This window comes from Nannospalax galili, unplaced genomic scaffold, assembly GCF_000622305.1.
Source record: "Nannospalax galili isolate Female #2095 unplaced genomic scaffold, S.galili_v1.0 scaffold490, whole genome shotgun sequence".
Classification (NCBI taxonomy): domain Eukaryota; kingdom Metazoa; phylum Chordata; class Mammalia; order Rodentia; family Spalacidae; genus Nannospalax; species Nannospalax galili.
In genome coordinates this window covers 1711750-1736639 of record NW_008329666.1, presented here as the reverse complement: position 1 = coordinate 1736639, position 24890 = coordinate 1711750, and the positions used below count along the sequence as shown (strand labels likewise).

Here is a 24890-nt window from a genome sequence, read left to right as displayed (position 1 = left end):
TTCTGTGTGAGAGTGCCTTTCATTCTTTTTTTTTTCTCTTCTGTCCTTAGACAAACATTGTTCACTTACTGGTTTGAGGCTATTCACTTAAAACTGTTGAAAATTGTGATCTAAAAGTTCAACCTCTGTTTCACTTAAGGTACTAAGTTTTCTGTCAGCTTTAGCTTCTAAAACACACTACTATCCAGTAGAAACAAACTGCATACCACACATGAAATTTTAAACACTCCTATCAATTTTACATTTTCTAATAACCAACTTAAAAATCTTAAGATTTTAATTTAAACAGATTTTATTTAACTTAATATAGCCCAAGCCCTGCCATTTCAACACATAAAAAGAATATTAATGAGATGTTACATTCTTGTATATTGTGCTAAGTTGACACACAATTTATGTTGTGTATTTTGTATTTGCAACACATGGAATTATAGACTTATCCACCATGCCCAGCTCTTTTGCTATTTTTTTAGTTATATTGTTTATTTGTGGACCTCTGGTTACAATTCAGTTACTATTCCAAAAGTTGTAACTGGTACTCTTTCAAAATTGCTTTTAAATAAAGTTCTTGAATTGTAGCGATACTCATAAGATGCACTTAAACAATACTACTGTTCATCAAAAAACATGTAAGAAACTTCAACTCTTATTCTTTGAGTCATTGAAAAATCAATGTTCTGGCTAAGTTATAAACGTGTTTTTGTGTAATTATTCGCACAAGTCTAGTAACGCTATCAGTGGCTATAAGATCAGAACTGGTTCTTCAAAAGACACTAAAGACATAAAAATACTTAGACCCTGTATTTACCTGTAGAATATGTTTATTTATGCTTACATTTCAGTACTTGCTACACCATTTATAGTATTAAATATCACATCCAAAGGATAAAGCAAAACCACCTAAGGAAAAAAATGGCTTATTTATTTCTCAGCTTGTGAAAATACCCTTAATTTGTTAGGGCAGGAAACAAATTTCAACTGTGATTGCTAAGCAAAGGAACAGAAGAGAATCTACTTTGCCTTTATAGCTCTTTAGAAATGTAGATTTCTCTGAGAACTCTATAGTTTAATTGCATACAAGCAACATGCTATGTGTGAAAAAAACTCACTAAGAGAACTGCAGGTATTAACTGCGGAGAAAATTAAGTTTATTATAATGTATTTTCTTTAACACTCTAGGAAGCCTGCAGCCATCAGCAGTTCCAGTACAATTTCAGGTACCAATGGGAGCCTAGGAATCTCGTGGAGCTGTAAGGGTAGAGAACCTTGTAGGTAAAATACGTGCATGCTTTGCTAGTACATGTGAAGGGAGCGCTCTAAACTGACCTCTTTCATTCTCAGACCTTGACCTGGCCCCTTTGTGCATGGCCTTTATTCTCCTGATGTTAGTGCATATTCTTCTACAGCGAATTCAAGGCCATCAGAAGGTGTCAACTGGACACACAGCATGGCATCAGGGCTTCAAGACCACTGTACATTTTCTCCTCTGCAGACATTATGTTGTTATCAACTTCTTTGATTCCACAGGAACTTTAGTAGTCTGTAGCCAGTCCCACAGCCCCTACTCAGGGCTGTCTGTTCCCATTGGTTCTAGGGCACTGGAAGGAAAACCATTTTGATAGTTTATTTTAAAGTTATGATTGGAAACAATAATTACATAAAATAATTTCTAGAATAGCCAAATAGCAAACTACTTCTCACATAAGAAAAGTAAGATCAGAAAGATTCCATGATATATCTGAGATTTATAAAAGGCACCGATCAGCCTACATAGAAAATTGCAAGATAAATATGTCATCTTTGTTCTTTGTAATAATGCCAAGGAAGGATAAAAGCCATGAAATATCATTTTTAAACAAATGAAACTGCTCAAAAAAGAAACAAAGCTATAATTGAGTCCAGCGAACTCTGTTGACATGTGAAAGCTGAAATCATATTAATTAAACAGCAGCTGGGGGTAAATTTCAGAGATATTAAAAATATTTCTTTCACTTAAATTCCCATCTCATGTGGTGTCTTTCCTCAAGCCTTCTCTGCAAAAGTTTCTTGACACCTTTTCCATTGGCCCCTACTGATCACTAGCTCTTCTTATTCTCCCCTGTCTCATCTTAGAAGTCCCCTAAAGAACTCATCTAGCAAGAAGGTAGGAAAGAAATGAAAACCATGCAGAAAACTTTACTAATTAACAAGAGTGCATTCAGGCTGTGCCTCCCCAACTATATTTAAAAGCATTTGCTCTTAAATTATGAATAATGGTTTATCTTTTCTATTTGGGAATAGCTAGGCTAGGCATAGTTCTGTAATCTCAAGATCACTTTGTCTATGGTCCTGGTAACCATCCCCCAGGCTCTCCAGAGACTGTGATCTCCCAGAAGCAATAGCATAGAAACAACAAGCTCAGAGCTCTCATTATTAACAGTTATCATTTTGCTTACCACTGCAGATCAATATCTGAAGTTTTCTCCTGCTTCACATGTTCCATCATCATGGCAGACACTGGAGTTATTTCTTTTATTTATATACATGAGGAAATGGAGGTTCAGAGCAATGAAATCATTTGCTTGAAGTCATATAAATAAGTGATACTTATTTATAATACCCTACAGTAGTTAGATTTCTATTTGAAACCAACAGGCTCCCTTACAGTTATAATGAAGAGGAAAATGGGTGAATAAAGATTGTCAGGTATTTAAAAAGTTTTCTTTAAAAAATATTTTATTATTTTTATCTTATGTGTATGAATGTTTTGCCTGCATGTATGTAAGTGCACCTGTGTCATGCAATGCCCCGATGTCAGAAGAGGCTGTCAGATTCTCTGGAACTGAAGTTACAGACAGTTGTTAGCTACCATGTGGGTACTGGGAATCAAGCCCGGTTCCTCTGCAAGAGCAGCCAGTGCTCTTCACTGAGGCCCCTCTCCAGCTCATAAAATGTTCTTTAGGAAAGTCAGAGAATCCAGGCTCGAGATTGCCCCTGTTACCTCTGCAGTCTGACCAGCTTGTGACTGCTGCCTCTAGGCGAAGACCCCGCATCTGAATCCCTGTCACTTTCCCTAGATGTGAGTTAGTCCCTCCGGGTTCATGTTACTGCAGCCTCTGGGAGCAAGACAGCCCTGCCCACCCAGCCAGATTCTATTCTCCGTGGAGACCTTTTCATACTGCCCTCCAACCACCCTGGAGTATCTTGATGAAGAGTCTGACTGGTAGAGTCCAAGTCACCTGCCTTGGCTGCAAAGCATACTTGAGAGAGTGCTCCTGACTTCTCTTTGGGGAGCTAGCATTGGTGAGATGGGAACTTCTCCAGACAGGGAGAGACAGGAGGGGGTCAGAACTGCAGGGCAGATGGCTACACGGAGCGGAGCTCAAGAGGAATTGGGTATGGTGGTCTCATTTCACAGATGAAGAAACCGAGTTTTGTGGTGTAGCTACCGCTGGGTTGCGGTGCTTCTTCTCTGCGCTTCTGACCACGCTGCTTGGAAGTATTTGACCTGGAGACTTTAAAAGGAGTGGAAATTTACAACAAAAAATGAGTTACCCATTTGTCCTCTGCCTGCCTTATCATACTGGAATGTGCTATGGAAATTGTTGCTGAACTTTTATCTGATACAAAAGGATGCATAACCCATTTCTTCAGATCTTGGTTTTTTAAAAAAGAATCTGTACAAATGCCAGGTTTGGGTAAAGAAAAAAAAAATCTTTTTCATTATACACGAAGTTCAACTAAGGATTTCCTTGCTAGGTTTGGGAAATAATATCATTAAAATATGGAAGTCACCACTGCAGTTAAATTTTAATTTTTTTAAAGTTCACATATATAAAATATAAGTCTTATTGGTGAAAGAAGAAAATTTCTATCACTACAAACACTGCCATTATACAGAATCTAACAATAATTTATATAACAAAATGAACGTTGAAAAATCGCAGTCATCTTGGGCAATACAATCGTATCACTTCACTCATATCGACCTTCCAACAGGCATGTCTATTTTCTAAATATCAATGTGTATGGGGAAAGTGAATTTCTGATTATGCCCAAGTGCTCAAAATCTAACTTTGTGTATGATGTGTGAAAAAGTGATCCTGTCACAAAATAACCTAACTATTCAAAGCAAATGATATGTTTTAGGTAATTTTAATTAGAGAAATCAAAATCCTTTTTTCAGAAAGATGATTGATTTTTAATATATTTTTTTATTTTTGTGTGTATGAGTGTTTTACCTGCATGTATGTAAGTGCACCTGTATCATGCAATGCCTGCAGAGATCAGAAGAGGACGTAAGATCCCCTAGAACAGTTAAGTAGCCAGTGCTCTTAACCACAGAGCCGTCTCTCCAGTCCCTGATTTTTTAATTTTATAGTTTTTATTCTGTCCCATCTTTTTCATACTTGATTCTCATAAGAATCTTTTGAAGTAGGGAAAGGATAGTTGAATTCATTTTAATACAGACTGTTTTATTTTATAATATGTTTAATACATGTGTGCTATGGCATAGTTTTAGTTTTCTTCTTGAATTATGTTAAAGTACATAAAAGTTTTGCCATTCTAGTTATTTTTAAATTGAATAGGTCATTAAGGCTGTTTCACAATCAGTTTCCTGAACTTTTTGATCTTACAAAATTGAAACTCTATACCCATTAAATACCTCCCCATTTCGCTGTCTTTTATTTTTTAAAGAAATAAAAAAATATTTTCCAAGGCTGGAGAGATGGCTTAGCAGTTAAGAGCACTGGCTGCTCTTGCAGAGGACCTGGGTTCAGTTCCCAGCACCCATATGGCAGCTAACAACCATCCCTAACTCCAGTTCCAGGGGATCTGAAGCTCTTTTCTATACCCATTAAATACCTCCCCATTTCGCTGTCTTTTATTTTTTAAAGAAATAAAAAAATATTTTCCAAGGCTGGAGAGATGGCTTAGCAGTTAAGAGCACTGGCTGCTCTTGCAGAGGACCTGGGTTCAGTTCCCAGCACCCATACGGCAGCTAACAACCATCCCTAACTCCAGTTCCAGGGGATCTGAAGCTCTTCTCTGGCCTCCCCAGACATTGCATGACATGGGTACTCTTACATACATGCAGGCAAAACACTCTAATACATACAATAAATTAATTAAAAAATTTTTTTCCAATAGCAAGATTACCTTAATTTGTCTTTTTTCCTTATTTATTGTCAAGAAAACGTATTCTCACTAGAAAGACCCTTCACTTTATGGGCAAGAAGATGGGTTGACATGACTTACTGTGAGATTTCCATTTTGAAAGCCAAGCTTGACTTAGATAATCTGCTGCTTGCTTCCTTTTGAAAAGAAAGAGAATATAGTTAATTTCTTTGGAGTTTGGGTCATTTCCCTTACAAGAAAAGACTATACACTTACTGTTCTGTATAGTTTATAATGGAGGTAGCAGGAGTTTATCAATGTGCTCATTCATCAATAATTTACATTTCATGATAAAAATTCAAAGTACCTGGAATATAGTGTTCCTTCTAAGCAAGGTGTTCACAACTTTGGCAATGTGGGTAGAAATGAGAGCGGTGCTTCTCCACCCTGAAAGTTACATGCAAAGTTGTACATATGCGTGCTCCATATGTGGATCTACTATACAATATACAATAAAGTATACTCATCATACACTTTAAAAAGCCTGCGAGCCTCACAAATCAAAATCGTAGAAGACTGCTTTAGGTCACAGAGCTCATGTAAGTGATGCAATATGGTATGAATGTGAAGGCAGGTGTCCTTGCAGTCAGACTCTGTTAACATTAATGTAAACCATGGAAGACACATACTGTGTACATGATCCCTCCTGCTAGCGCATGTACAAGGTCATCAAGAACCCATAAATAACGTTATTTGAGATAGAATTGGAATATCTGAAAACAGGTTATGGTGGCCTCTTACTGATTTTTAACGTTTACTAGAACCCTCATTAAAGAGGAATGAATAAGACTCTAAAGCACAGAGCAATATATGCAAAATGAATATAAAAGTGATTTTTACATAGAAGCAAACCCCAGAATTCTTATATCAGGCAGAATTTCTAGGGGAAGAATTCTGGTGAGAACATTAATCATGTCTGACCTGTTATTATTAATTCCCCCTTTGCTTAGCACAGCACCTGACAAATCTCAAACCCTCAATAAGCATCTTTGAATTGAGGGTGTTTTTTTTAAAAATTTTTTTTTAAATTGAAGTGTGAACCAGCTTGTTAAGAATTTGGGGTAGAATAGTGTTTAAAGTTCTTTACAAAATCACCAAATGTCACATAGTCCTTGAGTTCCATGACAATCTTCTCAACCTTTTAAATTAAAATGTAAATCAACAATTCCTTTGCTGGACCTTTTCTCATATCGGTGATTCTTTAGACTGGAAAAGCAGTCACATCTTTCTGACCTTTAGAAATGTGGAGTGTTTGTTTGTTTGTTGTCTGTCTTCTGAGAAACCTAGTATCCTGCACATTTATTCAGACAGCTTGATAGACCGTGTAGATCCACCTTGGACAAGTCCAGGGAGGCTCAGGAGCCATATTTCTGGAAAAGCTACTTAATCAAACATACATCAGGTAAGTGTGGGAAGGGCTCTTCCAGTGTAGCTTATAAAGCAGGAAGAGTTTTCATCTCAAAATAATTAGGGTAAATTCTCATAGGATTGCCTTCTTTCTTTCTCTTTCTTTCTTTCTTTCTTTCTTTCTTTCTTTCTTTCTCTCTCTCTCTCTCTCTTTCTTTTTCAAAAATGCATACTAACATGCAACAATTCCTATAAATCACAGCAAAATTTGTTATAGATAGAATAAGAGCCTTCTACAGAGAGTGATGTCATTTTTAAATTTTGCTTTCATGCTTTTGTTGTTGACCACTGGAAACACTATCACAAGCCCTGCTCCTTGGCCTGCCCTTGGAGTTACAGGAGTGGAATTAAATCCCTTTGGACCAAGGGTTCTCTGTGTATACCTCTTTCCCCTGGTCCCCTTCCCTCTGTTCCTCTCTGCTCCCTCCACCTGTTGTTCAGACTCTCTTGCCCTTTGACTTCTTGTCAGGTTTTCCTGACAGGTAGGAAAGCAGAGTGAGAGAGGTCAGGCTATTTATTACACTGCCTGGGCACAGGCGGGCAGTGGCTGTATTCCTGCACTATGCATTTTGTCTAGATCCATCCGTGATGCTCAGAACTTCCTCTCCTACCCTTCTCAGGTAAAAGTATGGCTAAGGGGGTCTGTGCCTCTAGGGCAGGCCTCACCGTCCTCTGTTGCACACAGACACATCCATGCTTTTGCAAATTGTCCCTTCTTTTAACTTTCAACAATCAGTCCTTTGGAAAAATCGAACTGGCTGATTGCTGCTAGGAAATACATTCTTCGCTGAAAGATGGAGATGCAGACATCCAGACAAGTGAAGTCACAGAGTCACTGAATCAAGTTATATAGACAGAGAATGCAACCTTCCACATGACAGACAGAATGCTCCCTTGACAGTGCGCTCTACAAATCTTTCTATGCACCTCCTGCTCAGTTGTATTGATGGACACTTTCTACAACCTCCAGCTTTGACTTGTTCATGTTTTGAACTTTATTATCTTATTGATTGCTTATAAGTCCACCCCCAATTAGACAAATACTGTTTCCCTGGAGAGGGATGAAATTTCCACTGTGAGTGAATTCTGATCCTGAAAGATAAGGGAGCAGGAATGACATAAATGTGCTTTTATAAGGGGATGAGGAATGGGGCAAAGCTACGGAGATGCTGGATGACAGGGAAGGACTAGTGTCTGCAGGACGTATGTGCAGGCTGATGACAGCTGAGAAATCACAGGCCCCTAAGCAGCTATCAAGCAAGAGGAAAGAAGAATGGACAGAAACAATGAAGACATGAGATTCGAGACAGGAAGCCCAACCAGTGCAAACTCTGTGAAAAGCATATTTAATATGGAAGGAAGTGACTGTACCTCAGAGCTGGGACCTGGCGTGTTCGAAGCCTCAGATCATTTGAGATACTGTCTCTAAAACTCACCTATGTCAAAATGCTCTTCTATAAAGGTAGAATTTGTGACCACATTTTAATTTAGCAGTCTTGCTTTGAAATAAATGTGTTTGCACATACTGACTGCATTAGCTTTGTGTTTAATTACATACTTGGTGAATTTCCCATGGCTGCTGTTTTGATCACTTGTTGTCACAAAAGTGTCCGTATAGAAATTCTCCTTTAGTAGAGTTCTTTTATTCAGCTAGAAGGTTTTAAAGCCAAATATTCTCTTTAAGTTCTCTTTAAAGTTGGTATAATGAAATTATTAATTTTACTGAATACTTCATCTGTTGAAGTATCTACTTACTTTACTTGGTTATCATTCAGTCCCATCATCACCCGTCCCCATGGTCATGTCCTTGCCCCCGACTGCCCTGTCCCATCCCCGGCCCTGGCAAGCAGAACTTCCCAAGGGCTATGAACACTGTCAGTGTTCCAGGCCGGATACATTGAAAAGCATTGCTCAAAGAAGGCATTGTCTCTGACTCTCAGCATGAAGGACGGGCTCCTCTGATACAGCCATCTTCGCCAAGCTGCTGCACCTCTCTGATCAATCAATAGTTATTTATTTGGCTCCTATGACGTGCTCGGCAAAGTCCCAGGTAGCCTCTGCACACAGGAGCCAGACGAGGAGCAGAACGTCAAGTTGTCTCCATCAAAGATCTTGAACCAGCTCTCACAGACTGAAGGAGCTCATATGACTAAGGCAGATGAGTGAAAGCATTTCAGGATGGAGAGAGAACTTCTGCAAGTAAAAGGAAGCCTTATGCTTACAATTTCATATAGGGTTTATTCAGTTAATACTACCCAAATATACATTCATTTGTATAATAATGTGGCATCTTTACTGTAATGAAAGAATTAATTTGATGATTAACATGTACTCTTGCTTTAGTCTGACCACCTTGGCTACATGTATGGAAGTTATTGACTTGTCATTTTGGTAGAAAAACTTAAGACCCAGAAGTAAAAATCAGAAATAAATATTATTAAATTACTGGAATTTACCACTTGGAAACCACATACAGCCTTAACCCAAGCACAGTATTGTCATCTGTATTTTTGGCATTGTGATGCCATGTAACAGCCTCCTTTATTTTCATTATGTCATTTTCGCACATGCATATAGTGTGCTTTGATCATATTTGGCTCCTCGGTTACACTTTCTTACTCTCCTTTCAACACCCCCTCTCCCCCTTCCACACCCCTAGGGTCCCCCCTCTACATTCATGTCTTCTACCCTTTCTTCCATTCCACATATGAGAGAAAACATGCCACATTTGTCTTTGTGAGACTGGCTTATTTCAAATAACATGGTGGTCACCGGTTCCCTACATTTTCCTGTAGATGACATAATTTCATTCTTCATTATGGCTAAATAAAGCTCCACGGTGTACATGTGCCATATCGTCTTTATCCATTCTCATGTTGGTGGGAATCTAGGGTGATTCCATAGCTTGGCTATTATGACCAGCATTGCAGGAAGCATGGATGTACAGGTGCAGGTACCTCTCTGGCATGCTGACTTAAAGTCCTTTGGGTATATATCCAAGTGGTTTAGGTGGATCATATGTCAGTTCTATTTCTGGTTTCTTGAAGAACCTCTGTACTTACTTTCGTAGTGTGAGCTAATTTACCTTCCCACAGCAACGCATAACGGTTCCTTTTTCCTGAATTCTTGTCAACTTTTTTGTTTTGTTTTTCTCCAGCAGACTGTTTTTCAGCATAGTTCACCTGACCATTCCTTTAAACCACTGAGTGTTCATATTTATCATGAACACAAATTTGCTTGTGTCTACGTATGTCTGGAAGTGGATTCCAACTAATCATTTGATAAATCTGACCTCTGCTCTTCTGCCTTTGCATCCTACAAAATGGGTGACGACTTACTAAGCTTAACTTTTTTAGGGCTTTTGAAACCCAGAAACCCTCCCTTCAATTTCTAGCTGCATGTTTTGCTTATTCCTGAATTGGTCTCTTCCTTTGGCTACTGAGGCTGTCTCCTATGAGAAGAGCTGGCCTTTAGGGCACTTGGGACAGCTTAAGAAAGTGCAGCGGCTAACCTGAAGCTGGCTGGGGGCAGGAGACAGGCTCTGCATTCTGCATTTGGCTCAGTCTTTGCACCATTCTGTAACACAAGACAAATTCCTAAATTCGTCTGCATCTTGAAAAGCCCTGTTATTCAACAGCAGCCTCTTCAGCTAAGCCTGTTTCATTTGGCTTTGACTTTGCAATTCTTTTGTCTTACTGGAAGTGATTGTCTTTCTTGGCTTGGGGAAATTTGGGGTGTTTAGAGAAAAAGACTTAAAGAAACGGGTTAGCTGATTGATCAGCTTAAGTTTGTTCACATAGATTTTAAAATCTTCCTCTTGGGATCACACTTCGGAGAAGATTCTTCTCCCTGGTTGATAGCAGTCTAGAGCAGGGATTTACAATCGCTTTGGAACAATTTGACCTCTTGTATAAAATGTTTTAGAATATATATAAACGTTGTTTTGAGGGTGGTTTTGGAGGAATATTTGAACACACTCTTCAAATTATTGAATCATCCTGGTATAGTGAGGATCATTGGTTCACATTGACCCAAGCAGACTTTAAAGAGTGATCATGCAGCTATGGATGTCAGGCTTTGTTCTAGGAGCCAAGCTGGTTGTGCCTTAGCAGCACCTCTTTATTGCTCATCCTATGGCGCTCCCTTGGTTTTAAGAGGCTGGTAGCAGAGCCCCAAAGTTCAGCATACAAACAAACAGAACGAAGACTTTATTTTTAATGGCTGGTTCTTTGCCACCAGGTGGCTCTATTGTATCACCAGGAAATGCACACATGTGTAAAACTGTTTGTGTCATAAACATAAGCCAAAGGAGGAAAACAAAGCTATGGTCAGATCTTTAGAATATGTAGGACCAGAGTTTACTTACTCCTTGTAGGATTAAGTAGAAGCAGCTGCCCTAGCAGGACAGAGGCAGGAAAACAAGACACCCAGGGAGGCCATGGTCCTCACACAGCTGAGACTTTCCATGTTAAACTTTTATATTGCTCTGTAAATATTGGTTGTCTCATAAGTCAAAGAGTGGTTAGGAAGGGCTTAGGTTTCAATGCAGTCTATAACTATTTCTAGGCCAATTTTGTACACTCGGCTTGTAGCTAAGAAAAAGTAACTTTAGAATGATTTTGAGAGGCAAGGTTCATATGTCTGCTGATTTGAGTCCTGTTAGCCGGTTGCAGGGAAGAATGATTTCATTCCAAACCACGTGCTGTCTTTGCTGTAATAACACTTGGAATAGAAAGGCAATGTTCGAAGGGCTCGGGGTTTTTCTGAGTGCAAATGACCTTCCTGATAGATGAATGTTCAACATATAGATATGTGGTAATGTCTCCCATTAGGATGTGAAACTTTAATCCTAACTTCTTAAAGTAATCACAAAACTTGCAGATTAACCAAATTCTAACATGAGTCACCTTATTCTCACTTTCAGAAGCTGTTTATTGTCATTTAATGTTTACCTTACTTTCTGACTTATTTTATTACTATTGAGACAAGAGGAGGATTGGTATGAGTCTGTGAAGTAAACATATCTTTTGTTCTAAAGTTGTTCAAAAAGTGCTCGGGAAATTATTCCTACCAAAAACTGATACTTGATTATTGTTTTAAAGGGAGAGTCATCAGACAGAGAACAGATGGCGTTTACTTTGGACCCACTTGAGCACCTGGCAATTTGCCTGAAGGAAGCAGAGGAAAAGGCTAAGGCTTTATTGGAACAGGTAATACCTGTCGTGGGAGCTGGAAATATGTATTGCTCAGGGTGCAGGAGAGCAAGTGTAAATGTTTCAACCTCCACCCCATCGACCCCCACACATGCACACACACACACACACACACACACACACACACACATGAACACATACAACAGCTCATTCATCTTCAACCTAAAAATACCCTCATTAACCAGCATAGAGCTTTTTAATTCTTTAAAAGCTTTCTAATGTTTATCTTTTATTTGATTTTTCATTCACCACAAGCTGCACTGGGAATTAAGCAAGGCTCCCTTAAGCATGTCGTTTTCCTGAATTAGCAAGACATATTTGCATTATAAACAGATAAACCCAAAGATAAAATGAACCCTATCGAAACCACACAGGAGATTTTTCTTGAATTATTTCAGCAAAATTTATTTGAAACATAGGTCTTCCTTCAAATATTAACTTTCTTGGGTTTTTGGAATTAAGCAAGTGGGTCATCAGTGGAGCTTGGCCTGAACTGGCAGCCTGGGTGTTGTGTGGCAGGTGCTCCTTGTCTATGGCAGAGCCTTGATTTCAGACATAGTGGGTGTAGATATCAGAAAATCTCAGACCAGAAAAACTCAGTACCATTTCGTACTAAGATTTCATTTTGCAAATAGTATAGTACACTGTTTGCGTTCACCACCTTTCCCCTGCAACAGAGGGTTTCAGACCCAGAGTGAAAATCTTCCCAGAGCTGGGTCTCCCTATAAGGCACAAGGCTACTGAAGCATAAGGTTAATGACAGTCAGCGGAGAGAAAAGGACAGGAGAGAACCTGAAATCTTAGAAGGTTGTATTAATTTCTCATGAACCGATACACTTGGACAGAAACCATTGAAGAAATTATTTTAGTAGACTTTAAATTAATAAAAGCATTTTATACATTAAGTTCTTATTCCATCAGAATTTTTTCAAGAACCAGGAGGAAGAGATGCTTGTGTTTGTCCTAAGAGAAAGAACTGTAATTAACATGTAACTTGACACACAAACAATGGCCTCGTTTCTTTTTTCATTTTACAAAGCAAGCATATCCTCTGGGGTATGTTTATCGTTACAGACTGGGATTGATCCTGTGGTTTTCCACAGGACTTTTGCCAATTAATGAAACCCTGCTGCCCTTTTGGGGAAGTATTGGTGCCAGGGCCCTGGGCTTGCCAAATGTTATTGTTGTTGTTGTTGTTGTTTCCCTAAAATAAAGCCAAACCTTAAACAGTAGCAACATTATGAATTATGTAGAAAATAATGATGGACATAAAGGACTATTTCACCCCCTCCCCCAAGAAATACCTAGAATTTCAGAGAAGAACTTTTGAATGGGTCACTAAAAGAGGACATTCCATGCACTAAGTTATATGGTTATTTTACAAATGAATGGCTTTATGTGATCTCTATCTCTTCCTATCTTTCAGACTAGTTGTTGCTAGGTAGCTCAAGTGACCTCAAACTCACAATACACCCGAGGCTGACCTCAAATTCATGTTAATTCTCCTGCCTCAGACTCCTGAGTGCTGGAAGTAAAAGTGTGTAATTACCACACCCAGCTCTAATTTTTCAATTAAATAAGATTCAATTCATTCACAAAATTTGTTCTCTATAAAATTTTTTTAGCCAAATAAAATAGCCCCTAATATTTAAGGTTCTTAACTGGATGATCCCTTTATATAACATTGAACAACTAGACATAATTTTTCAGCATTTAGTAGATTAAGTATATAAAATAGAAATTGGATTTCATTCCAGTTCTTTGTAACTACCATAGTAAGATACTAGTTCGCTGTTTTATAAAGAAGGATATATAAACCAGGCACCCAAGTAGCTCACGGTAAACAATCATTGGAAGAGATGGAGAGGGAAAGTGGGCATTTTTATGACTCCAAGAAAGCTGCACAATAACATTAAATTTTGGAGTCTGTCTTTCCTAAAGCACAGTTCTTGAACTTTTGGATTTGTATAACGAAGTGAATTTAACTGGAGTTGGCAATGATTTGAGGAAAGAATGATGTGAAAAAACAAAAACAGATTATAAGAGCCCTCGATATTACATTTTTAATTAAGTTGAGCGTTTTATTACATTTGGCTGACTCCACTGCTGCTGTTGAAACAGCTCAGTTGAATACAAACATGGTTCTCAAAAGGATTTAACCCTGAGATTTTTGCTTTCTGGTCTAACCTTATCTTTGAAAAGAAAAAGAAGTACAGTAAGTGGCATTACCAGTTCTATCTTAAACTTTAAACTGATGTTTTTAAACATGGGATGAAAGAACAGAAAAGGGGAAGGAAATGTCCTTTCTTTTTTAATATTTTATTTAATTTTTTATTTTATGTGGGTATGTTGCCTGCATATAGGTAGAAACACCCATGTGGTGCAATGTCCAGAGAGGTCAGAAGAGGGTGTCAGATCCCTTGGAACTGGAGTTACAGACAGGTGTTAGCTGCCATGGGGATGCTGGGAATCAAACCCGGGTCCTCTGCAAGAGCAGCCAATGCTCTTAACCACTGAGCCATCTCTCCAGCCCCCAAAATATCTTTCTTAAGAATATTCTTTACAATGTTTTTATTTATGGGTATGCCTGTGTGCTTGCTTGTCTGTGGGTATCACAAGCATGCAGTGCCCAAGGAAGCCAGAAGAGGGTGCTGCATTCCCTGAAACTGGAGTTACAGGCAGTTGTGACCTACCCAGTGCTAGGAATCAAACTTGGGTCTTCTGCAGAATAGTAAATATTCTTAGTCACTCCGCCATTTCTCCAACCCTAAGAATATTAAGAATATCTCACAATGGAACAGAGTAGACATCTTTCTCAAACATTTCTCCACTGGGTACCACTGTCTTCCTTACCAGGCTATGCCACTAAGCAACTGTAGAAAGAGATGGTTTTTATCATTAGTGATCAAGATTACTCTGTGTGTATGCGTGTTTGTGTGCATATGTGGGAGTGTGTTTGAAGGAATATTCTTATACCTGCCATGCATGTAAAGCTCTTGTAAATGCCATTAAATTTAGGATTTATTTCGATGGTATCGAGATTGCTTGCTGGCTTTTACTAGTAACCCAAATTGTGTGAGTCATGTAGACAGCTCAGTACTGGCCACATCATCTGGTCTGCTGGGCTAGAAAGGCAATAAACAAACAGAAGCTTATAACACCGTCAGCTAGTGTACTTTGCCTTGCTGTTAGCCAAATCTTCACCTCTTGGCTTTGCTTGTTGAAGAGCATAGAAGTAACTCAGAATGGAAAGTGTAGATGCCTGGAATGTCAGCTGTCCTCCGCATGTGCTGGCTCCCACTTCTCCATTTTCTTAAACTGCGTGTTCCTCTGTTTTCCCCAACCCATCCTAACTAGATCTCTCATGGCTTATCATAAAAATGAAAAAAATACAAATTAAAAAAAAGGAATAACAAAGAAATAGGAGATATAGCCATTGCCTATGGGGAGGCCACAGAGGAAACAAAATACTTTGTTGGGCTTTGTTCTACTTACCAAAATTAAATAAAAGAAACAAAAGAGTAGCAGAATTTCCAGTTACGACTTATAGTCTGGGCTAGTCAAGGCTGTGGGAAATAGTTGCAGATCTTCAGATGGCTAGTGGAGCCAGAGAGGGTACTAGATGCCAATATTCATTCTTGGTTAGATGATAATGCCAAACATTTCCAAGGTATGTGGTAAGAAAATACTTCATTACATTTCCTGTATGTGAAGATCAGTGAATAGTAAGTTTACTGGAAATTGGACAGAAGATAATGCAAAAGAAAGGGAAATATGAGAGACAAAGTATTAAAAACGAGAGAGGAAAAAAAAGCCTTCAGGCCAGTGAGTTGGCTCAGCAGGTAAAGGCGTGAGCCATGCAAGCCTGGCAATGTGAATTGAATCCCTAGAATCTACGTAAAGGTGGAAGAAGAGAACCAACTCCACAAAGTTGTCGTTTGACTTCTGCAGACAGATATTACACACACACATAATTACACATACACAATAATAATAAGAGAGAAAGAAAAAAGAAGTCAGGTCTCTGGAGATGCTCACAAAAAGCCAGTTTTGCGTGTGTTCTAGCATTTGTTACCAGTGGACACGGGAGAACAAAGAAAGATCCAATGAGCTTGTGTTTACAGCCACACAGGAGCAGACTGGTCCTATGGTTTTTCTGCTGAGACAGGTTCTAAGAAACTGTCCAGAAAAACCACAATGGAACATAAATATAGACTACCCTGGGCGGAGTTCGTGAGGCAGCCAGCATTCTTGTCCACTGCCACAGAAGTGTGGGTCTCTTACCCTATCAGGGGTTTCGTGCCCCAGCATCAAACACCAACAACAGTGGAGAGCTAGTCTCCTTGTGTTGTTGTGAAGACTGTGACAGGAAAAGAATCTGTTTCTTAGTGTGTTTGTGTCAGCCCTAAATTCATACGCTGTAATCTAACTCACAGCCTGTGGAGGTGAACTATTTCACGGACAATTCTATTGTGAGGGTAGAACCCTTACAGGTAGGGTTACGATTCCTATAAAAGAAGTCTGAGGGAGCTCCTTCACCTCTTCCTCCATGTGGAGACAGAGAAAGATGTCACTCATGAACCAGGAAGTAGATTACGTTGACACCTTGGTCTTGGGCTTCTCAGACTGTAGGACATAAATTTCTGTTGTTTATAAGCTTCCCAGTGTCATCAGTTCAAGTGGACCAAGAGAAAGCTGTGGGGTCTCAACATGTTTATTGGTAGAAAACGTGAAGAAGGGAGAGAAATTTAGATAAAAGAGAGCTTGACAGCTTTCTTATTTGTGGGGAAAAGCACTATGAATATTTTTCTTACTCTTGTTAATACTTTCTGTTCAGTTTTACCTGATAACATGGACATTTCATAAGGATCCAAACAAAGCTAGTAAGAGGACAGGCACATACTGTCACCCTGCAGCTTCTCTGACCAGTTTCCTCCTGGGATCTCCCTGCCCAGTGATCTCCATTGCTGTAAATAATGGAAGAGGCAATAATGAGGATGAAGTAGTCAGTGCCACCACACCAACAATGGAATTACCTGAACAAACAGACTCTAAGTTTAGTTTTTAAGAGTGGGCCTAAGCTTGGAGGACACTTGTTCCCCTAGTTCTCTTGGAACTGTCCGTCTCCTGGAACTGTGCTGGAAGTCAGAAGCTGTGTCCTCAGGTCAGGACCCACCCATAATTTTATTCAAAATGATTTCTCCAGCTTCAATTGGGGAAGTACCAAGTTTGACTCCACCCTTAGCTTAACAGACCATCCCGCCTTTTCACCCCAAGTTCTAGAACATCTCATTCATCCAAGGTAATACATACCTCCTAGTCTTCATGGTGTGCAATGGACATGGGCTGTCTGCCTTTCAGTGCTTTGATATGTTAATTCTCAAGCACATTCACATTCATTCATGACCTTTTTTGGTGGAGTACCAAACCAAGGTTCCTGGGAAACAAGATCAGCTGCCCAGGTCACAAGACACAGAGCACATGGCTTTGTTGGAGTTAATTGAAAGTCATTAAAAAGTCATTCCTACAAAGCAGAAAGGGACTGGGTGGGGACGGGGGTCTAAGCTCATATACTGCAAGAATAAGACCAGTCCTCAGCGGCACCTTGCAAATGGTATTCAGTGAGTGGAGGAGATACTGTTTTTTAAATTACATTTCCTTCATTTGTGTGCATGTGTGTGTGTGTGTGTGTGTGTGTGTGTGTTTGTGTGTGTAGGACAGAGGCAACTTGTAAGAGCTGGTTCCTTATATGAGTCCCAGAGATGGAACTCAGGTCATCAGGCTTGGCAGCAAGTGCCTTAACTTTCTGATCCATCTCTCTGGTCCTAAGGAGCTAACATTTTCAAGGTACCTTCAGTATTTTAAGTACAGAGCTTAGATTCATAGACATTGTGCTCGAGTGACAAGATAACCCTGTGAGGGGCATTGTTATAATACCCATTTACTACTAAAGACCATGAGACTCAAAAACATTATCGTTCCCCCAAGGTCAAATGGCCAGTAAATGGTGATTCTGGCATTGGAACCCATAGTTCTCAGGAGTATGCAGGCATAGGTCACAGATACTGAGAGGATTTCTTTATATCACAACACGGACGGAGAATTTATCTTGGTTCCTTAACTGGAGCTTTCTAACCCAGAGGGCTAGTTGCATAGGTTGCAAGGCCTACATCTAGGGCTTCTGAGTCGGGTAGATTTGGTGAAAGGCTTAAAAATTTGCATTCCTATCAAGTTCACAACTCCTTTCAGCACAGAAGCTAACCCAGGAGTCAGGTAGAAGATTTTCCACAGTTGTCCTGTGCTCCAAAGGACACAGAATGGTGGAGTCAGATAGGATTAAGTTTGAGTGTTTGAAGCAGACAACCCAAACAAGGGAGATATTGAATTTCTCTCACATACAGCAATGGCTGCAGCCTGGCAGGGCAGGTAGGGTAGGTAGCGCCACAGACCTTGGAGGCCTGAGCTTTGTCTCCTCAAGGAAAGAGGCCCTGGACCTGTGGCCGTCTGTTCTCATGTCAGGCAGCAGAGGAAAGAAAGAAGCAAGTGCAGAGTAAGGAAGGCCTGCCTCGAAATGTCCGATAAAGAATTCTGAAATTTTATCACTGGCCCTTGTACTTGCATAAGGGATGAGAAGCATGGGTATTTAGCTGCACACACTGCCCCTTCCACAGTGTCTGTGTCCTTCTTTAAGAAAGGACAATGGACATTTCATAGCAGCAGAGCAATCCCCGCTTCTCTCATCCAACTCTTGCCCAGGTTACTGCACATAGAGCTTTGTCCTGGCAAACGCCATGCTGTTTTGGAGAGAGACTCGGTGTCTCCAGCACCACTTGTTAGGAGAGAATTCTCTCACTGCTGAATCATGTTCACACCCTTGACAGAAAGCATCAGTTCTCCTACAGTATTGGTTAATCTCTGAACTCTGAATTCAATGCCTCTGGGCTCTAGCTGAGTGACATTCAGCAGGTCCTGCTGGCTGGAAGCCCTGCGTATCAGATTAGTGCCTGGGAAGATGTTGATGATCTTGGGTATTTCACACAGAAAGAGGCAATTACAGGGTGTTTGTTTCAGTATTTCATAGGAAGGCAAATGAAGTTTTCCTCGTTTGTTATGTCAGTTCTTCAAATGCCTAACATAATAACAGTGCCTACAATGGAGACACTCTTTAGCATGGAAAAGATGTAGGACGTATGATCAGATGAAAAGCTGTCCTGGGAAGCTTGTGCCGCAAGTTTAAGAGGGAACCTCAGCAAAGCAAAAAGCTATGTCTCAACTCAGCAGATGAGGACATAAACTGAATGACTCTTGGGTGCCCAACTTGCTAGAGTCATGTGGAATGGAAGAGGTAGAGACAGAGTATTTGCAATCTTTATTTCAAGAAAGAAAGCGTAAAGTATATCTTAGCATGAACAAGAAAGTTAAAAGAAGTCTAAGATGAGAGAAAATGGTCAAAGAAATCAGTATCTAATCTACCCTGATGTCTCTGGGTCCGTTTCCCCTGTGGACTCACTCTGACTTTTAGCAAAATCCAGTGTTAAGCTTTGTTCAGTTGCTTTAGGTTTTTTTGTTTTTGTTCTTGTTGTTGTTTTGGGTAACACTAATTCACTTCACGAGTACTTACTGAGGACCTACTATGTGCTGAGCACTGTACTGAGAGTGGGGACACAGCAGTCAACATGACTGGTAAATTCTGACTCAGAGCTGACATTCATGTGGGAGGTTATAAACAATAAAATAAGCTCTAAAAATGGAACTTCAGGTGGTCTTGGTAATTTGAGGGGCCACATGAAAGAGAGACTGAGGGCCAATGCTAGAGCTGAACACCCCCTGGGAAGTCTAGTTGTGGAGATTAACCAGTGGGCTCTGGGCCTTGAGAAAATTGAAATTGTATTTTTCTCTGCGCCCCCCCCCCCGTGTGTGTGGGGTGTGTGTGTGTGTGTGTGTGTGTGTGTGTGTGTGTGTGTGTGTGTCTCCTTATTTTAGAAAGTAAACAACAAAAGCTAAGACCAAGTTACTGTCTTAGGTCAGCTGAGGGTTGCTGGGACTCAGGTTAGGTCTTCAATATGAGGTTTCCAAAGAAAACCGGACTTTTCAGGACTTCTTTGGCATAGGGTAACAGAGTGTACAATAAACACTGAAACAGAACTCAAGTAGCAGATGGTCAGTGGAAGGGAATAGATCACAGGGGCAGAAAAGGGAGGATTCGGCCGTTTACTCTCTCTTGGGAGTTTTAATGACTTGGCTAATATTTACCCTGGACTCTCCAAGCATCTCTGTGCATGCTGTTATAAAGTTTGGACAGGAAACAAACAGAAACCCCCAAATTAGCATGTTATGCTTGATTCTAATAACCAAGAAACAGTCATTTTATATCAAAGGCCTTAAAGTTACTTCTAGTGCTAGATTTATGTTTTCTTTTTTATTTGAGATGGCCTCACTATATCCCTTGACTGGACTGAAACTCATTATGTAGACCAGGTTATCCTTGACTTCATAGACATCTGCCTGCCTCTGCCTACTGAGTGCTGGGATTAAAGGTAGGGCCACCAAGCCCAGCAAATTTATATTTTCTTTTAGGAATAAAAGGAACATTGATCTCTAACAAAGTTTTAGATAGTGAAATGTGTACTGAATGAACAAAAATGATTTGATTCGTAGTGGGATTGCCCCCAAATAAAAAAACGTATGTGGCTCTTCTTTATTGTTTAACTGAAACAGTGGATCCCTTCATGTCAAGTTTATTTGAAATACATAAAGCTGACTTGGTAGGAGTATTCATTTCTGAAAATGCCCAGAAACTATGCTTGACATGCTGGACTGAAATCATGAGATTTTATGAATGAGTTTTTGTTTTCTGATCTAGTTTGACATCTACTTTCAATGCCACAAAAGTACAAGGTGTCTGTTTGATCTGGAATGGATTTCTTTGTCACTAAGAAACCTATCAGGAACCTCATTAAACCATTGCGTTAGTCAGGGTCCTGATTGATTTTAGATAGAAGGAGTTCCCTCGTTAATTGTAAAACTAATAACCTCCCTTCTAAGCAGATGTCAGTTCTCACACTGTTACTGTGTTTGTTAGACATAAATTGGACAAGTAAGGGAAAACAATTCAACCCCTGAAGATACGTGCTGCTTTGACTAGAACAGGGACAATGGCAGACTGGCTTCTGTTCTTTTTGTTGTGGGCTGAGAGGTCTGCTAGCCTGTTACATAACTAAGGACCTCCTTTTCCTTGTGATTGTCAAGATCAAGCAGAGGTCAGTTTTAAGTAGCTGACTGGGCACTAATTAATGGGGTTTTCCTGTACTAGGAAAAGCAGAAGGCCTTGTCCCCTAAGACTCATAGCTTTGTCGATCAGAGCAGGTATCATTGTGCACGGGATTAAGCTATATTTTCTTTATAAGACTTCCTCTGAGATGGTAAACTCATTTTCTTAATGTTTACAAGTGAATTAGGAAGTTAGTGTCTTCTTCAGCTTTATGCTGCTATAACGAAACACCTGAGGGTTGGTACTTTATATATGGAAAAGATTTATGCAGGTCCTACTTTTAGAAGGTCAGAAACATGGTACCACTATTAGGGTTTCAAACCACAGCAGCCCTCCCCGTCTCCAACAAGGTCTCACGGACTTCAGATTTCCCAAGCCCCCGAGAAAAGGGAACCTAGTTGATAAGCACCCTGATCTTTGAAGTCAAGGGAAGCAGACTCTTCTAAAAGGCAGCCTGCCTTTCCTTTGATCTCAGAGACAAGATAAGCAGATTCCACCTTTTAACCAGAGACTTCAGGAGCCGCTTTAGTACAGCAGTTTTCCCCTTGCCTTAAGAGGACAGAAATAAACACTTCCTGACCCAGATCCTGGCTGGGGCAGATGGAAAGGAGCTGGTTTTACAAGCCCCACTTTTCCTGCCTCACCCCCGGTTTTTCCAAAAAACTTCCCACTTTCTGCACCCCGAAGCCCCCTTATAAAACCCCCAGCTCACAATCTGTGGGCTATTTTCCCTTCCTCAAAGGGAACATGTCCCATGGGAAATAAGACTATCCCTCTGAGAGTTTTATCTCTGTCTTGGTGCTTTTTCCCCTGATCAACTCTATCAGTCCTCGGGCTACTTTTTACCTATCAACCAGCACCTCTTGGCCATACTAAGGGACTTGTGGTAGATCATATCACAATAACAAGAGCCCTTAAGAGAGTGGTGAGCAGGGTGTACACAGGAGGGATTCAGAGGAGATGCCTCAGTTGTTTTTAACAGCCTATTCTGGCAGGAATTCTCCACTCATGCAAGACTCAACCCACCTCCGTGAGGCAGCATGAACTCCATTCCGAGGCTGAGAGCCCAGATCTTAACTGCATTCCAGTAGACCACACCTCTTAATAGGTTCTCAACATCACCACTTTGGGGTCTGAGCTCCCAGAACATGAACCTTTTGGGGTCAAACCATATCTAAGCCTTAGTGGGTAGGCACGTGCACTCCCTGCATACTACTGATGTACCATCTTTAATATCTTAAATGTGCCACATTCTCTAAGAAGGAAAAGAGAAGCCCTTGTTCCTTTTCTCAAAGTTTAATATTTTCTTCTTGGTTCTGTTTAGAATTTCTAAGCTCTGCTCCCACCATCTTTTCTCACCCTTTCTTGTGATCCTTAAGAAACTCCCCCTATTGTGATCCTCGGTTAGATACCACTTCCTCCAAAATGAAAGAGCATGAACTTTGGTGTCAGAGATCCATGACTAGTTCTTTCTGTTACAGTGATTGGTGTTGGCCTGCAGGCAGTGAGGAGCAATGCATGGGTTTAAGGAAAGAAAATTCATACTTGCATTCAAGAGAAAAACTAAGGGTACTGAAAGGGACAGAGCAATGTACAGATACTTGTAAAAGTCTAGTTTAAAAGTGATGAGGACCTAAGTTGGTGATAAAGAGAAGAGAATAGAGGCAAGAAATATTTACAAATTGTGTTCAGTGATTAAGGAATTGTAAGTAGGATTCAAGACTGGTCCCAGTTGCAGGTGGCTGTGATCTGAGGTCAGCTCGCTATCTTTTATGTGAAGTATTATGTACTAAAGATTACTTGTTTCCTGAGAAAGACTCCATGCAGGCTCAATGTGCTATATATGGTTTGTAATTTTGCTTATTTGGATCTTCTGAATCTCGTAATCCTTTGAGTTACATGGGACCCTTAAACCCATTTTAGAAATAGTTTTCCCCCCATCTTCCCATTTTCGGTACCCAGTTTCAAGGAGAAAATTTTGGATGACCATTTGTTTTCTGCATGAAGATCTTACTAACTAGCCTCAGGAGCAGTTAGTGTTTATATCTGGAGTTGTACAAATGCAAATTATTTGATGATTTTGTGTGTTTTGTTTTGTTTTGGACTTTTTGAGACACTCCCTATAGTATCTCACTATGTAGACCAAGCTGGCCTTGAACTCACAGAGATCCATTTGCCTCTGCCTCTGAGAGCTGGGATTAAAGTGGTAGGCCACCAAGCCCCTGGAGAGTCGATATTATTTAAACGGATTCTTCGTGTCAGTCTCTACAAGCCACCACAAGGTTCTGTTGGGTCTGCCTTCCTTTCTGAGTCTTGACTCCTAAAAGAGTAACTTTTCCTTCCTCTTCCCTTTTGTCCTTTTCTTTTGGAAGCTGACCAGAGCCTAAATATACTTCTGGTACTGTGGGCGTCCTCACTCTTTCTGAAGTCAGGCTCTATGATTTGCTGAATGTCGACCACTTGGCTAACCTCACTTGGCTAACTTACTTTATGCCTAACTCATATGTGCTCTCTCTCTCTCTCCTCTCTCTCTCTCTCTCTCCTTCTCTCTCCCTCTCTTTCCTATGAATCTATAATAAATTTCTCTCAAAAACTAAACAAAAGAGAAGAAGGGAGGGAGGGAGGGAGGGAGGAAGGAAGGAAGGAAGGAAGGAAGGAAGGAAGGAAGGAAGGAAGGAAGGAAGGAAGGAAGCATAGAGACAAACAGCAGTCTAGCCTGAGGTTTTTTAAATGAGCGTTCAGAAACCTTAGAGGTTGCTATCTTTAAATGTAAAAGTATTTGCCTTGTTTCATTATTAAGTTACTGACCTTCAATACTGCCATCCTCTTCTGGGTAGATAGGCGTTTTCTATATTCTACCTGACACTTTGAATATAGAAGCATGTATGAAAACCCAATCGTCCTCTACAAAGAAAGACTAAGATTTGGAAAATATAAAGCAATATCTTCTAAGGTTGTTTTGGTGGTGGTGGTGGTGGTAGGTTTTTGTTTTGTTTGTTTGGTTGTTTGTTTTTGAAACAAGGTCTCACTATAGAGCCCTGGCTGACTTGGAACTTGGCTATTTAGACCAGGTTGACCTCAAATTTGTAGTGATCCTCCTGCCTCCTGCCTCCCGCCTGTGAATGATGAGATTATAGATGTATGCTACCAGGCTCAACTATAAAAGCTATTTTTAATTAAAATATGTCTTTATGTTAGCCTATACGGGATTTGTTTTTTAATGAAAATACTTTTTAAAATGTAATGATTGGGGCTGAAGAGATGGCTCAGTGGTTAAGAACACTGATTGTTCTTGCAGAAGACCTGGTTTCAAATCCCAGCACCCACATGGCAGCTAACAACTGTCTATAACTCCAGTGCCAGGGGATCCGACAGCCTCTTCTGTCCTCCACAGGCATTACGTGACATGGGTGCACTTACCTACATGCAGGCAATACACTCATATACATAAAATAAAAATAATAAAATATTTTTTAAACGTAATGATTAAGATAAAACTTTATATTTTTTTATTTTAACTCAATATAACAAATATCAATAGTCAAAACCAATACAACAAAAGATATTAAAATCAATACAATAAAAGATATTTGTAGTTTTCAATATTTATTAAAAATATAAAAAGGTCCTCAGACTAAATTTGTAAAACTGGCTGATTTTCTGACTTTGTAGGTTATGATTTAAGAAGACATCTTAGCCAGATGTGGCAGTGCATGCCTTGATCCCAGCACTCAGGAGGCACAGGAAGGCAGATCTCTATAAGTTTAAGACCAAACTGGTCAATATAATGGGTTCCAGGCCAGCTAGTGCTACAGGGAGACTCTTCCCCTCCTGCCCCCGAA

The 24890-nt window shown here is 40.0% G+C and overlaps 1 protein-coding gene and 1 pseudogene across 1 annotated transcript in view; one reads left to right on the top strand and one right to left on the bottom strand.

Annotated features, from left to right (window-relative positions):
- Positions 1-1167: 1167 nt before the first annotated feature.
- On the bottom strand, positions 1168-1496 carry LOC103740316 (annotated as a pseudogene).
- Positions 1497-11690: 10194 nt separating this feature from the next.
- Ccdc192 (coiled-coil domain containing 192) overlaps positions 11691-24890 on the top strand; it is a 236727-nt gene continuing 223527 nt past the window's right edge. Inside the window, exon 1 of the mRNA XM_017800091.1 lies at positions 11691-11774. Coding sequence (XP_017655580.1) covers positions 11691-11774 — 84 coding nt within the window. The remainder of the gene's footprint in view (positions 11775-24890) is intronic.